Genomic DNA, 17180 nt, shown 5'->3' with positions numbered 1-17180 from the left:
ATGTGGCATGTTTTTGTTCCTAACACATTACCCTGTCCATATCAGTATAGATATCTAGCATGACTTTTTTCTCCATTGAGATCTGATGTGTTTCCAAAGTGTTCCTTTAATTTTTTGAGCAGTGTATATAATTCACTCGAGGTTTATTTTACCATTATTTTTTTTTATTGAAAACGAGAGGAAAAGGGAAAGGGATTTACTCATCAATCCAGACATAACTTCTGGAGGAACCTGACTGTCCTGCAGGAACGTACGCAGCTGGCTACACGATGGACGGATGGGAGAAGTGGAGGGTCGTGTGTATTGAAGAAAACGGTGACAGCCACTCAAAGCCCAACTAGGCTGGCCGGGATGATTGACGGACTTGGCAGAGCTGTTGGCGCTCAAACTATGGCTATAGATCGCAAACTGGATAACATCACTGTGTCTAATGACCGCAGATTTGATAACATCACCGTGACTATGGACCGCAGATTTGATAACATCACGGAGAAGCTCACGGCTCTGCAAAGGATTTTGGATGGCGGAGACCAGCGTGGACAGTAGAGGAGCTGAGAAATTACAGCTTCTCGCCCGAAAACCCAAACAACCCCATTCTATCTGATTTTGGCTCCCCCCTAATCAGCACTGGCCTTGGCCAAGGCCGCTGCTGAATTCAACAACTCCCCCTGAAGAACGAGGCAGTGAGACTCTCTTGCATGCCTCTCCCCCAACCACAAGGACACCCTACCCCCATCCCACGCCTTCGCCGCTTCATACCCCCAGCGTGAACAAGCGGGTCTGAGACCAGCGCCATTTGGCTGCAGGACCGGACTGATGTTTGTCTATGCTGGACTACCTCCACCTCCCCATTCCCCTCCCCTATTGCAAGTCTCGACTTTAATGTTGTAAGATGTGGTGACTATGTGCTTATGTTGCTGTGGTGTTTTTTTCTGTTCCTACATTGTACTCTCTACTGGAGTCTGGGGGCTGTTGTTTTATTCACCTCCACTCTCCTCATGTAATCTTGTTCCCCTGTCTTCCTGACCTGTGTACGCCCTGTAATGTGATGTTTGTATATGTATGGTCGGGTTGATGGCCTGCTGGCAAGATGGCGCTGAAGTGACAGCAGCCTTCCTAGTAACTCTGTACTGCTGCTGGAACTAAATTTCCTGGAGGAACCTTCCCGAGGGATTAATAAAGTACTATCTATCTATCTATCTATCTATCTATCTATCTATCTATCTATCTATCTATCTATCTATCTATCTATCTATCTATCTATCTATCTATCTATCTATCTATCTATCTATCTATCTATCTATCTATCTATCTATCTATCTATCTATCTATCTATCTATCTATCTATCTATCTATCTATCTATCTATCTATCTATCTATCTATCTATCTATCTATCTATCTATCTATCTATCTATCTATCTATCTATCTATCTATCTATCTATCTATCTATCTATCTATCTATCTATCTATCTATCTATCTATCTATCTATCTATCTATCATCATCTATCTATCTATACTGTACATATATAATACCTATTTGTAACATTATTATTATCATTATTGATATTATTGTTGTTATAATTTTTGTTGTTTGATGTATAGTTTTTGGTTGTATGTATTCTATATTCCCCTACACTCAGTTTTCTCCATCTCACCTACATCATTATTATTATTATTACTATTTCTGTATAGAATTATACATTATATACCATCAAACTAAAACACATTTTCTGCATTTTTCAATACAGTTATATACTGCTGGTTGGAGATTTCCCCTTTGACGGCCAAAATTGGCACAAGCATCTACTTGATGCAGAGTACACTCTGCCCTGGAGGCTCTCCAGGGCAGCACGAAAAGTTACTTCCAGGATATTGCGAAAGAATCCAGAAGATCGCCTGACCTTGGATGAGATCCTCCACCAGAAGTTCTTCAAGGTTAGAGGAATTTCAAACTGCTGGGCTGTGGATGATTTGCTGATATGAACTCATGTTTATGATTCCTAAATAATAACTTTGCTTGACTGAAACATTTTAAATCACCCAAGGGCTTCACCCCCGAGAAACTTCCGGTTAGTAGCTGTGACACGGTGCCACAGCTCAGACCAGGTAACCGCATCAGGAGGTTCCTCATCAGGCTGGCCCAGGTCCTGTTTCGATGAAATAGATCCAGTGGTAGGTTCCTTCTAATTAAACTGAGCCAGTCCAGCATTTCTAAGTTCATCAGGCTCTGACGTTTAACCTGACATCTGCATGGTTTTTCTTGCAGTTCAATACAGAATGGGAGAAAGGATAGCAGGGTTCAGGTGCCCAGTAACGCCAAGCCAGCTGAGTCAATAAAGACCAACTCAGACTGTGCCGATCAGGTCAAAAACAGGCCAGTGACCATCCAGGCAGAGGCCAAATCAAGGAAATCGACCAAGTCAAGTTGGCGGTCACTTGGGCAGTGGTTCAGGCGAGGATGTACTAAGTCAGCAAATGAAGCAAGAAAATCTGCTTGCCAACCCAAGAGCCCTAGATGGAACTGGACCCATCGTCTTTCTTGGTCGAAGTGTTTGTTGCTTCACCAACAACCACTTGGATAGAGGATCAATCATGGAGTTCCTTTTCCATCTCAGATACTGTTCTGTACTCAAGGTGAGTCTAGAGCTTGGCTTGGTGTGTTGCATTAACATTGATGATGCTGTGGTGTAGTGAATGTTAGTGTAGTCCTCTTTGGTGAATTTCACGCTCTTTTAAATGAAACCTGTGCTCATTTACGCAGTGACATCCTCTGGCATAGAACAGCTGCACTAACTTGGCACCATGACAGCCTCCTGACTGCCTCCCTCAGCCTCTTGTTCTGATTTTTGTAAATAAAATTCTTGATTTTGTACCTCAATTCGGTTTTAATCTCTAAGCCTATTCTTTGAATTTTTGGCTATTTGCTGTGAACCATGGGAGTCACGTGAGAAGCGCTTTCATAGTTCTCCATTATCCCACAAATAAATCAAGATAGTTTTAGCGTTTGTTTATTAGTTATCCTCTGGTTGTATTTAAGCCTCTGTCTAAATTAACAGAAGAGTTTGCATCCAACACTAAAATGTTGACAAATGCCTCAATTTTTAAAAGGCAATACGACAAGCATGAGATAGATCCACCACTCCATGAACTAGATGAAAAGTTAAGTCTAGAAAATTTATCAGTCAAAGTCAGTAAAAGCGATGCGACATTACATGTCGTGGCATCATACATTTCAGCCATTAAAGAAACAACGATGGAACTAAAAAACATAATCAGCTCCATTCAAGAACATCTTATGTATGCCCAAGGCCATATTTCTACTGTGGAAGATATTAGTCAACAGTTGGTGGAAGCTGGCAAACACAATCAAAAATGAAGGCATATTTTCTCGAGCTGCCTGGAGGATATGGAAAATAGGAGCTGCTTGAAAATGTGAGACTGATTTGACTGAGAGAGGGCATCAAAGCCAGAAATACACATAAGCGGTTTGACCATAAGGCATAGGTAGACAATCTCTTGGGCCTCGTCTGCCAAAGGGCCTTGTGAATTTTTGTGTTTTTTTAACTTGACAAGCATGACCCCATTTAAACAATATTTTAAAATAGGACACACCTGAAATAAAATGCTCTTTTCTCCTGAACTTGTACTACATTCTTGAACAAGGGCTGATTTAAATCCTGACAGTCTCCAAATTGTAGACACAAAGGAATTTCTTACAGTGAGAAAATACTTTACCAGTAATGTTTTTTTTCTTTGCGCTACCAAAATGATTTTGTAGTTTCTTTCGGCTTTAGAAACATTTTTTAATATAGCAACTGTGCAAACACAGAGGATTCAAAGACAGAACCCTCAGTAACACTTGAGAAAAATCTCATGTGAATCGGTACAGTGGTCCCCCTGCTCACTGGCCAGTAATGACCAGCGCCATTGAAGCTGTTTGTGCCATATGACTTTTATGAGAGGTGGGGCTTATGATATGCAATTAATCACCATATTTGGTGGTGGTTGGCTAAATATACATGGCAGTTTGCCACAACTGAAATCACATTGCCTGAGGTCTTGTTTTGTTCCTATTAGGGTCTGCTATATGCATTGAAAGCTCTGAATCATGTGTATGCAGAGTTTATGTGTTGAAATTGATGGGTTAACACGGAGCACATCACTGAAGGGGGTAGTTTTTGATGTGTTTGCCCAGTTTAGCTTGTTTTTTGATTAAAGGACTATGACAGATATCGATCAATGGACCCTTATGGAGATACAGACTAGAGATGCACCACTCCGATATCCGATATTCGGATCGGTATCGGCGCCGCTGCAGGCCTATTTGGCGGATCGGGTATCGGCCATGCGTGACCGATCCACGTCCTATACTTACTTATTTATCTAAAAAGATAGCTCCTATTTTGTGTTAAATCTATTTGTACAATCAATCGCACGACAGCTCTTTCCCATTTTACATGTGTTTTTTTGCGGCATTCAAATCGAACGTTAACGCCGCCCCTCAGTCTTTCTTGCTACTCAGCTGGTGTGACTACAGTGACTTCCACCCGCTGTAACGTCATGCGCATACCCATTTTCAGACTTTTTTTTAATTTCAAACACATACATTAGGTGTGTATCTCTTTGAGGGGAATCCATTCATTACTAGTGGCATAACCCTAATTCCAGCTATGACAACCTTAACCCCTACCCAGTCCTAACCTTAAGGCTTTTGACATTTTTAGTTTTTTGATTGCATCTCTTGTCCCTTATGGGGACCAGAAGAAATGTCAGAACAGGTTTTATCACATTTTGGGGACCAAATGTCTATGTACATGACAATACACACACACATTCAATTGTGGACTTTTACCTTGGAGAATCGTGGATGTTCAAATGCCTTATCAAAAAGCATATCATACACTTTAATACAATTTAATCTTCAAAGAATTGAAGATGATATAATTCTAATCTTTTTCTTGCCAAATTGACTTCTCCTAACTGACTGAAGATCATTTGAAGTTCTTCATTTAGAACAGTTAGAATTCTGATTTGGGTCTGCCCTTTAGTTCTGTGGCTTTGTTAAGTGAAAAGAGCTGCCTCCACATAGTTTTGTTTCACTAGCTATGATTGCGTGAAGCAAAATGGAGAAGGGCTAGTACAGCAAGTTCCGGTGACAAAGCAGGTAAAAGGCTGGTCTGCTCAATCAGACGCCATGCTGATATCTCAGCCTTGTTTTCATGGAGGAAATTTTCAGCTGGCATGATATACTGAAAGGTTTTTTATTCTGTATAACAATTAAAATAAATGTAATGGTAAGCTTGAAATATGTAGCCTATTGTGAAAGCAAAGCCCCAAATTATTTTAACAATGTACCATCCTATACAGTAGAGGCTCCAGTCAGTGGACTGGTACTGGTCCACAGCCAGAGGGACATGAGGGGTAGAGTTGTCAATAGAGAGTACCCCATATTGAAAAGAAATGCCTGTATTGATCCATGGAGATATGCCATTTATCCCGTATTTCCATACACATTGTGAATCGCCCACTGTGGGGACCTAAGAAAATTATACTGCCGTTTTACTGCTCTATAAAATATTTGTATGTGCCAGGAACTCGCAAGTTTCTATCATGAGGGTGAGGCATGGTGCAGGCAGGAACAAAGTGGACAATCCACTGGCAGCTCCACAGGAACACAGGGGTTTATTACAGGAACAGAAAACACTGGGAATGCTACAAAACAAACAGACCATGAGGGGTCAAAATGAAAAAGGGGTACAAAGTAAGTAACAGAACAATTAATCTACAATGAGGAAACTAGCTACACAAAGAACAGGCAGGGACTCCTAGAACATTATCATCAACAACAACTCCACACAGAACAGAGCAGGATCAGGAACTTAAATACAGAGGACTAACAAGAATAACACAGGACAGGTGAGAACAATTACAAGGGCTGGCAAAACAGGCAACAGGTGAAATGAATAATTAAATGAAGGAACTTAGAAACTAACAGGGAAACTAAGAAACAGAATATACCAAAGACAAGTAATACATAAGCACAAACACAGGCACCTGGGCAAAACCCAAAACAAAACGCAAAACTCATGAAGTAGAATAAAACTAGTACACAAGGAAACACTAGGGAACAAAATCTACTACAGACAAAAAGAGAGGTGGCTGGATTCAAACACAAGACTACAGAGTATGGTAATCACACACTCAGCCCATAGAGCCATGCAGCAGTGCAGGATAGAAGGGAAACACACTAAAGACTTGGACCATGAGGAGGACAGGATGGCCAGCGACATCTGCTGGCCAAACGGAGAGGAGACTTGAAAGGCTGGGACAGACAGGTGCAGACCCTGACAGTATGACTTAAACCCATATGCAAACATTAAAAGGTTATGAACCCCTACTAAACTAGCCTACTTTGAATGAATTTAGTATCCAAATTAGGGCTGTGCGATATACCGATATATATAATGTGATGATTAAAAAAAGTCTGTTGTTTCACATTATGATCTATCATTTATTTCATTGTGTCAGAAATCAAAGGTTCAAAATGGGAAGGTGGAACAGATCAGATTAAACTGTGGTTTATTCAGGTGAACAGACACATAGAACTGGAATCTGCAGGTAGAAATTGGGGTCTCAGGTATGAAGAAATCGGTATCTGGAGGAGTCAGTCCTACAAGCGCACGAAGATCAAGAGGTGAGAATATAGGGTAGGTCCAATGGAAATGGGAGTTTGAAAGGACTGGGACAGAAGAGGCACGAAAGCTAAGGGCTAGACCCAAGACACACAAGAAACACTCAGTAAGTCTGATAAAAACAACAATACCTCACATTTAGTGCAAGGGCGAGCTGGTATTTAAGCAGGGCAGAACAGGTGCTGTGTCTAATTGAAGTCCATGGCAATGTGAGAGGATGTTGGCAGACTATGCAGCAGACCATCCGGGGATTGATAAGATGCCTTGTTCTGCAAGCAGGTTGGGCATGACACCACAAACTCTTTAACCTCCTCTCGCCAGCCGGGCACCAGTAGTGCGAATGTGTTGGCGATGCCAGGGTGGCTTGAACTGATGTAAGTGTGCACTCATTGCAGGGCAGCAGCCTGCTAGACAGATGGGACATATGTCTTTCTCAGTGGACAGCTAGAAGAGGAAGGATCCTGCTGGAGCATCTCTTGGATGGAGTCATCCGGATCCCAGGTAACGGAACATATGAAACACGAGGATGGGAGAGTTGAGGTGGGTTCTTTTATGGCCCAGAAGGTCAAACTAGCATGAGTGAGTGTCTGTCTTACGGTTCTTTGACTCTGGGAGGTAGGACATGGAAAAGTTAAAAGGGGCAAAAAAAAAACAAAAAACCCTGGGCTTGTCAAGCATTCAAATGTTTGGCATTTCTCAAGTATTGAAGGTCGCAGTGGCCAGTAAGGACTACAAATAAGTGTGTGGCTCCCTCCAGCTAATGCCAAGCCACTCTTCATGTGCCAGCTTGATGGTGAGCAACTTTCTATTTTCCACATCATAGCTGTGCTCAACTGGAGTTGGCTTCTTTCAGAAGAAGGTGCAGGGGTGTAGCTCCACCATGAAAGGGAGTGAGGGCTGTTTAAGGATAGGAGCAGAGCTGAACATGTGCTGCAAATGGCAGAAAGCTACCTTGGTTTGCAATGTCCAATTAAACACGAAATGCTGAACCCGTGGATGAAGTGGCAGTAAAAGTTGGCAATCTCGGAGCCTTTGAAGGACCAGGCGAACATGCCACACCATTAGTATACCATCAACATAAACAATGACAAAGCAATTCAACTTGTCTAAGAATGCCTCATTCATGAAGGACTGGAAGTCTGAGGGACTTTTAGCTAAGCTATAAATCATTACATGGTACTCATCCGGCACAGGGTTGGTGATAAAGACGGTCTTCCACTTGTCTCCTTCTCTGATCAAGATGGCATAACATACTTTAACAGGTTTAATATATATGAATAACAAACATCAAAGGATTATACAAATTAGGGATGTAAGCAATTAATCGATTATCAATTAATTGTCGATAAGAAATTACTCGATTAAAATTAATTAATTGCAATTAATTGTATTTTGAACCCATAATTCCTTGTCAGTCCTCGTGGGACGCACTTGACGCCAGACGTACTTGACGCACACGCGGGAACACAAGCAAACAACAGATAAAACAACAGATAAAAGAGAAACGGTACACAGAGGATGAAGAGGGCAAAACGGAGTGCAGTATGGAGCCACTTCAAGTTGGTCAATGACGACAACGACGCCAAATGCACAATATGTGGAAGTTTTTTCTATTCAGGAATGTATATTTTATGGTGCTGCTATTTATGTTTCCAATGTCGCAGATGAGCAGCGAGAATTTGTTTTCGTTTTAAGTAGTCTTTCTTATATTTTGATATTTTCTATTCAAAATATGTTTGAAATGCTACCAAATGTTATTCCCTGCCCTCAAGTGAGCTCAGAATAAACCTTTGATTAAGGAATATGATTTGCATTTCTTCATATCATATAGAAGATAGCATTCTATGTTACGTATACAGTAGATGGAACCTATTCAGAGGGAAATTCAGCTTCTCAGAAAAATTGCCGCTTAGCAATTAATCGATCATCGATCGATAAGATGAAACAACTATTGATTAATGAATTACTCGATAATTTGCATCCCTAATACAAATATAATGTTTGTAATTATGATATAGTGTTTGTTATTAAAGTATAGTAAAATTGTCAAGGATTGTTGAAATCCTGCTTATGAACGTGCTATGAATGCATTCTAAATGCATTAGGAAGGTGTCACGGCGGGGGTAGCGGTAAATAAGTATGCTATAGCAAATCAGTAAAGGAAAAAGATTTATTATCTTCGCCGTAAACACAGGAAGAGAGAGAACAACAGGACAGAGACGTAAGTCCAAAAAGTCGAAGTTGATGAAACGGGCAGCAGCCGGGCGATCAGCCTCGGGATCCAGGGGAACAGGCAGGGCTCGTAATTTGGGGACACGCAGGTGGTCAGGCGATCGGCGTAGGCAGTGAGAGGCCTAGGCTATAATCGAAGGTCAGGGGAACAGGCAGGCAGAGGTGGAGACAGGCAGGGAAATAACGGGACAGAATGCTCGAACTTCGCAGGGAAGGCTGAAGATCTCGCATCTAGCTGGCGTCCCCCATAAGGGACGCAAATAAGAAGGCTCTCCAATTACCCCGACAGGCATCAGCAGGTAGGGGAGGGCAAATGGTAACCGGTTCCCGGGACCGGTATAGTGGAAGCGCTCCGGTGTACTGACGAGTTGAGCTACCTATCGAGACGTACTATCGAACCTTTTTGCGCATGTGTTGGAAGAGGGTTGGGGGTTAAGTTTTAGGGGTTTGGGTTAGGGTAAGGGTTTTAGGGGTCTTTGGGGGGTTTGGGTTAGGGTAAGAGTTAGGGTTAGGGCTATGGATTAGCACTACGGTAGCCTAACTCGACAAAGTAGTTCAACTCGACAGAACACCGGCCGCTGCTCGACTTCCTCCTAGGGAAACCCCGAGGGCGTGGCAGAGGCACCCCGTGTGACATTATAGGGGCTTCCCCAGGGCGATCCATGACAGTAAGTGCACTGAATGTTCTATGAATGCATTATAAAGGTATTGTGAAGGTGCAGTTTATGTAAAACGTTAATGGACATTATTTATAACTTTGGTAAAATGTGCAGTTTTCTGAGAAGTGTGTGTAAAAATTCGAAACAAAAACTGTAAAGATAGTGTAGCACCGGCGGGGCGCCTGTCCCAGCATGCCCCGCGTACAGTTGTAAATAGCCCTTGTATTATTGTTGTTAATGTTAATGGTTACATTTTCTTATGGTTGCGCGTGTGTTTACCCGTGTCTTGTCTGTACCCGGTCAGATCCTCATGTGTAATTAGTTTACGTAAATCTCCTACCGTGTATACATCTTACAGTTCGGCATCTGACAACCTTGTCTTGCCCGTGTGTAATTTGTTCGGTGCTCATTGGGCACTTAATGTAGTCTTTTGCTGGACTATCAATAAAGAGCGTGTTTTTCACGAGGCACCGGCTGCTGTAACTGCTGTAAACTGAGGGCAGTGGTACACCGATGATTCTCTGAGCACTGCTGATGATGTGCTGCAGGGCTTTCCTCTCTGCACTCCTGCAGCTGGTATACCATGTTGAGATACAGTAGGTGATAATGCTCTCAATGCTGCCTCGGTAGAATGTGCTAAGCAGGTCTGAGCTGAGGTTTCCTGTCTTTAGCGTTCTTAAGAAGTACAGTTGTTGCTGTCCATGCTTAATCAAATGAGTGGTGTTGACTGTCCATGACAGATCCTGTGAGATGTGCACACTCAGGAATTTGAAGTTTTGTACCCTCTCTACCATTGTCATGGTTTGGTTCAGAAGGCAGATATTACATTAAAGGGAGGTACATTATCAAAGAGCTTTGCCACTATCTTGGCCCACTTACCAGTTACTTTAAGCATCAAGGTTTGAAATCTTATCCAAAGGCAGCGTGCAACAACACTCCTCTGTTTAAGTGGTACACTGCTTACAAAATTCACTTTTTCAGGTTGTATTAAGTACAGTTAGGGAATGCTTTAGCCACCGGATCTCCATTCTTCCCTAATTTTGATGTATGCACTAAGTTTCTTCTGTGTTGTTTTGCCATTTTGCCCTGTCTGGAATAATCAGTTAATCCCATCATACGCTTTTCACTAACTCCCTGCACAGCAACTATATATTAACCTGTGTGCTGCCAGCCAAATACCTCTCTGGGTTGCAACCTTCATCAAATGACATGTCACACTTGGAAGAAAGTGCTTTTTTGCTAAATTCAACTTCCTGCACTAAGGATGCTGTGAATGCTTTGCAATATATGTAGGAGTCACAGTAATGGGAGAAAGCCAGCAGCCTCATCTACCTGGAGGAACACAGGCTACTCTATGCTCTCCATTCCTCCTCAACAGACACCCTGCATGGCATAACGCAGGTCCCTGCTGTAGTTACACTGCTAAAGAGGACAAATTTTCCACAGATTTATTTTATTTATCAACGTAGTTGATTTTTTACTCTCTAAATACTTCTCTTTCTAAGAAGATACACGTATGATCAAATGATCAAGGTGTCACATATTATTCTTTTTAACGATCAGCATGAAATTGTTACATCCTCTCTGATATCATCCAGCTTATGCACTGGGTAAAATCTGCATTCAGTTATTTTACTAAACCTGTTTTCATAAACACAGCATTGCATATGTTTTATGCTGCTGTTAGACTTCAAGATATTGCAAACCTATCAGCTTATATTGATCACTGATTGATGAACATGGCTGATTTCATTTGACCATTTCAGTTTGAATCTGTTAAGGTAGTAGTGTAGTTTTTAGTGGCATGGACAGTATTCAGAGGACATTTGCTGTTTGCTGCTCATACTGGTTGCTTAAACTATGTGCTGGTCTAACTTACACAGCTTTACATTTATTCACATAATAAAAATCATCTATATGTTTAGTCCTCCACTGAAGCAGATTAAAGACCTGGAATCACAGCTAAAAACATACCATTATTGATTCTGGAATTACCTTAATCCATACTAAATGTAATTATAAATAATGAAACTTCAAACAATAAAATGGTACTGAGATGATAATTTATTTTCCAAGTTTCCAAAATGTAGGTTGCACACCAGGGTTTCTCCTTTTCTCCAGACGTCCGCAGCTGCTGTGACTGTTGGATGAGTTTGCCTACTAACAAAGAAATGATCAGTCTATAATTGCAATGGTGGGTTTATTTGAACAGTGAGAGAAAATCCAGAAAAATGCATTTCAAAAAAGTTCAATTAATTCACATTTTCATGAATGAAATAAGTATTTGATCCCTTTGCAAAACGTCCTTTAGTAATAAACCTACCATTGAAATTATAGACTGATCAACAACAACAAACAACAAATTCATTTTTGTATAGCGCATTTTCAGAAGCGCTTTACAGCATCCCCACCCAAAGCCCCCAGTGAGTAAGCCATAGGCGACAGTGGCAAGGAAAAACTCCCTAGAAGGAAGAAATCTTGGGAGGGACCAGACTCAAAGGGGGAGCCCATCCTCCAGGGGCCGGCAGGGAGAGTCAAATGATTCATTTCTTTGTTAGTGGGCAAACTTACAAAATCAGCATGGGTTTAAATATTTTTTTCCCTGACTGTAGACATGTACATTTTAAATATTTTATGTGCAATTTTTAAGCTTATTTCATTTTTAGCACACAAGTGCAATACACAAGTGCATTAGGCCAAACACATGGTTCAGAAACCTCCTACCCCACCTCACACGAGCCTCTCAGAATTACTCCACTTGAATTTCATCCCATTATTTAAAAAACTGAAGATGATTTAAACCAATGGAAAACCTACATCTCTCATTAGTCGGGAGAAAAGCAACTATAAAAATGATCATATTACCAAAAATCAATTACCTTTTTACAACGATCCCAACTTAACCCACAACAAAATGGTTCATTAAATTCCATAATAACTACATTTATTTTAACACCTTGAATCAATCTGGCAACATTACAGAAACACAAAAATCAAGGTGGACTAGAAGCCTCAAATTTTCAAAATCACTATCTAGCAAATCAGCTACAGTATATCAACAACTGAATTCATGCAAACCAACAGAACAATTTACGGTTAGAAACAGAACAGTCAGTATGTAAAGAAATATCAATCTCTGATTTACCATTTCTAAATACCTCCGTAAAACACCATAACGGCTTTTGCAATGGTCACTTCAACAACTTTAACAGCCTGGTGGCAAATCAACAAAATCTTCAAATTAACAAGAAAACCTTGTAAATACAATCCAATTTTGAACAACCCGGACTTTCCAATCAACAAAACTCCACTTTTTTAGTACCTGGAAACAAAAGGGTATGAAACACCTTCACCATGTTTTCAAGAATAACACATTTGTCGACTTTCAACAATAAGTGCAAAAGAATGACAATGGGAAAGAACAAAAACGCCAGTACCTCCAAATAGTCTCTTCTTAAATGTAAAAGCACCTACTAAAAGAATACACATCCATGGAATTTATGACCATGCAGCACCAAACCCCACACTTCAAAAAAGTGGCGCCCCCTGCTGGCCACACACCTGCGGCCCTGCCTGAGGCCGCCGCTCTGCCCTCTCCCGTCCTGCATCAGCATCTTCTTTTATTTTATCTGTCTTCATCATGTCAGTGTCGTCCTCCTCCTCAGGTCCTTCTTCTGGTATAGTCACTAGCTGTGATCTGTCTTCAGATGCCACCATACATTGAAACCTGACCACTGTGGTAGCATCAGCATCTTCTGCCTCCTGGAATATCACATCAGTGTCTTCATCTTCTTTAGGTCCATCTTCCTGTAAAGCCTGCAGCCATATTCTGGCTACATATGCCGCCATGCATTGCCATCGGTCCACTATGGCAGCATCAGTGTCTTCTGCCTCCTGAAGTGCCTCATCTGTTTCACCCTCTTCCTCAAGTTCTTCCTCCTGGATGGGTTCTAGCCGAGTTCTGCCTCCTTGTGACACCATATATTCTACAGAATTCCCAGAACTTTTCTCTCCTCCTGCCTTAACCTCCTCCACAGTCACTCCCCCCTCACATACATTCTCCTCTCCATTTAGCATATTCATCATACTGATATCAGCCTCTGTCCCCTCCATCACAAATCCCCCCTTAACCCCCCCAGCCTGGACAGTGGGGGGTGTCACTGGTGAGAACTCCTCCATACCTTCTCCCCAGTCGATCACCTCGTCCCACAGGTTCCAGGCTTCCCAGTGGTGGGTGTCGGTCCATAGAACAGCTCTCTGAATCCGCTCTCTGGGGAATAAATGACAGATAGTTCACCAGTGTTTTACAATGATAATAAAGCGAACAAAGAGCTGACATTTCTTCAGAATCTAAGTTTCTTCTGTATACCTTCAGATCGTACAAATCAAGGCAAAGAGACAGAAGAGCTGCCGGAAAGGCTACAGAAAACTTGGCTAAGATCCATCGATCGAAAGAACTTGAACGACGATACTGTCAAGAAGTGGCATGTTCTGTGTTCTGAGAATGGGCAGCATTTCATTTCATTTTGAGCATTTTGTAATTTATATTTTGCTGGAAGGAAAAAATCCAATGTAGGCTAATTTGTAACAAAATAGATTGAGAGATTGTATTCTATGTATTTAAAATACTTAATAAAATGCCATTTTAAGAACGTTCATTGCTAGGCTTACAGACTTTTAAATACAGCCTATCGCCATCCTTCGCATTATTCCAAGGAAAGAAACTGCTTTGGTGATCGGCTCAAATTACCTATTAATATATGCAGTAAAATTGACATATATTGCTGACTGAAGGTCAGTATAGGACGATTAGCAAACAGCAGTTGTGTGCTGTAGAACTTGTAAATGAACTCGCTAGCCTCCTAAGGCTAGTGGCATTCTAAATTAAGTTCTTTTCAACAGACATGCTCAGGCAGTGGCATCTTGTGGTGTGTCATATATGGAAACCTTCATTAGCGATAAATCAGGTTAGCTAGCTTTGTTCCTAAGGACAAAGTTAATTTCTATGATCTAAACTTGGGAGTCTTATAGCCACTGAGCTTGTGTAAAAGGGAGAACCGACTGGTGAACTTGACGTTGCATATCATCTGCCTGAGCGTCTGAGTGTATATCTAAATAACAGTTTCTTTGAGTTTATGTTTGGCACCCTACTGAAAGGCAAAGCTGGGAATTCACGCATTATGATAATTTAAGAAAGCGTTACGGTGCCTCATTGCGCCTGCAGTTACACTTTATGGTTAAGTGTGTGGTAGATTACTTTCTTCAAATGATACGAAGAAATGCCTGTCCCATTTGCCTGAACAAAATACAGCTTTTCATAGTCCTGAGCACTCGCTATACATTTAGTTTATACGAAACTTTCTTTAACATTGAAAAGAAATACAGAACTTTATGCAACTGTGCGACGGACGAATCTGACATTACCTGGTAAAATGGCCGCTACGCACAAATCGTGACGTAATACGCATGTAACTTAATACAACCCATTGAATGCCCAGATGAATACTACCGAGAACTGAGTTAACGCTGATGAAACTAAGAGTATTTGAAAGTCTTAATTTTGTGTAACATTGTAAATGGACGTCATGATAAGCCTAAAGCATGTATAGCCTACTCCAAAAACAATGCCCCAAATTGTTTCAACAATTTACCATCCTGTACAGTAGGGGGTCCCAACTTCCGGTCAGGGTTCCGATACCGTCCGCGCTCAAAATTCCACCGGGCGGCGGAGAAGTGGGGGTAGAGGTGCCAGCCGTCCCGTTTATTATGGGATCGTGCGGTTTTGGAAAGAAATCCGCCCGTATTGATGCACGGAAATATGCGATTAGCCCCGCATGTCCGTATACACTGGCAATCTCCTGCCGCTCGGCGTGGGAACCCCGGCAAATTATACTGCCGTCTTACCGATCCCTGACATTTTTCTACGACGGAAACCGATCCCGGATCGAAAGGTTGGGAAGCCCTACTAAACTAGCATGTTTGAGATGAATTTACTAACCAAATAGTCTGTCATTATTTAAATATTAGCAACCCCACTGATAATAAAGACCACTGTACTTTAAATTATGTTAAAATATATATGCAATAAGTTTACCGTATTATAGACATTTAATATGTTAAATATAGTATAAAAGGCTAAAAAAATCAAAGTAGCTCAACATCAGTTGAAGAATAAAAAAGATATTTTGGAGAGAGAACATTCTACTCACCTCTGCGCCATTGTCACTCGGAGAGTTTGTTGTGTTTTAAACGGTAAAGATTGTTTACGTTGTTTCTATGGAAACTGCTCTGACTGTCCGCTTGACCGTAATATAAAGGTATGTATGTAGTAATTGGCTGATTGCAGATTTGATTCCTATGCAGTAATCGGCCATTGATCTCTTGGACCCTCTGTGCTGCTGTCACCTGCATAGAATCAGCTGTTATGTTTGATTACATTACATTCAAGCCAAACTGTAAAAGTACAGGATTTAAGCTTAGATTTTAATTATTAACAGGACCGTGGCAAACAAAAAATATATGTTATTGATCACATGAAGAAAGTCTTAATTTTTCTCCTTCTTTTAGTCCCTAAATAATCTGTCAGCTCTTAATTGTTGTGTTCAGCTTCTGTCAGCTCTTGCTGTTTTGTGATTCATCTGCACTCAAAGTATTGGTCAGTTGAGAAGGTACAAGTGAAATACACACTTCCCTAATAATTTTGCACACAGTGTATAACACTGCACTTTTTAATACATTGTATGGCAGAACAGACTGCAAAACTGTAGTCTCAATGGAAAGCTGGATGAAATTCCTAGGGTGGCGTAGTCAACTGTCCACTGAGTCTACAGTTTTGCAGTCCGCTCTGTCACAGTCTTGACGCAGTTGGCAGGATCATCGACCTGAGAGCAGAGACATTCAGTGTGAATAACTCTTCGGTTGTTGTTGTTCTTTTTTGAATGACTTTTGTATTCTTATCCATCTCATTTTTCTTCTCTTTGTATGCTCATTATTTAGTCAGTACAGCTGTTTTTATTGTAGTAGATGTGGGACAAAACAGTAGTGAGTGCCAGCCATTGGCAAGTCCCTTGGTTACCGGTTCCACTTCATCTGTTCTTTGGTGGTCCCCTTGAGCTGTGGAGATCTGCAGTTGGACCCCTTTTCAGTGTTCTGCAGCCAGATCCTCTTCCTGCGCACGGAAGCGGAAGTTGGCGAAGTGAGATGCAGCAGTAGGCCTATGTGTGAAATTGACCGGAGTACGGGGAGTAAAGGCTATCGTTTTGTTTAATAAAACTTGTCCGTGTATTTTCTCATATGTGAGAACATCACAACTGCCACAACACTTGATGTGCACATGTGCCCTATTCAAACAATAAAGAGAAACTGCATGCAGCACTGAAAAACTATTCCATGGCCAAAAAAAATTAAAACATTCTTTTCATATCACAAGCTAGTCTCTGGCTGAAATTTCAACAATAGGCACCGAACGAGAAATCTTAAGAGTGCATACTTGGATTTGAATATCCGCATGTACTGTGGAACTAAAAAGCATCATAACATATATAATTACGTAAATGAACAAAAAATTCGTTGCATTTTGCTTAATAGTTTTGCA

At 41.2% G+C, this 17180-nt stretch overlaps 1 protein-coding gene and 1 long non-coding RNA gene across 2 annotated transcripts; one reads left to right on the top strand and one right to left on the bottom strand.

Annotated features, from left to right (window-relative positions):
• The first annotated feature begins 1773 nt into the window (after nt 1–1773).
• Nucleotides 1774–8453, top strand: LOC140587704 (uncharacterized). The gene is made up of 5 exons (XR_011989380.1): nt 1774–1938; nt 2049–2175; nt 2270–2637; nt 7091–7196; nt 8111–8453. It is a non-coding gene; the product is annotated as an uncharacterized lncRNA (long non-coding RNA).
• A 3246-nt stretch (nt 8454–11699) lies between these two features.
• Nucleotides 11700–16160, bottom strand: LOC140587703 (uncharacterized). The gene is made up of 2 exons (XM_072709244.1): nt 15796–16160; nt 11700–13856 (listed from the first exon to the last, which is right to left on the bottom strand). Exons 1-2 carry the CDS (start codon nt 15804–15806, stop codon nt 13115–13117), a joined length of 753 nt encoding a protein of 250 aa, XP_072565345.1. The 5' UTR covers nt 15807–16160; the 3' UTR covers nt 11700–13114.
• Between the last annotated feature and the right edge of the window lie 1020 nt (nt 16161–17180).

The sequence above is a fragment of the Paramormyrops kingsleyae genome, chromosome 2, assembly GCF_048594095.1.
Source record: "Paramormyrops kingsleyae isolate MSU_618 chromosome 2, PKINGS_0.4, whole genome shotgun sequence".
In the NCBI taxonomy this organism is placed as follows: Eukaryota; Metazoa; Chordata; class Actinopteri; order Osteoglossiformes; family Mormyridae; genus Paramormyrops; species Paramormyrops kingsleyae.
This window is presented reverse-complemented; position numbering and strand designations above follow the sequence as displayed.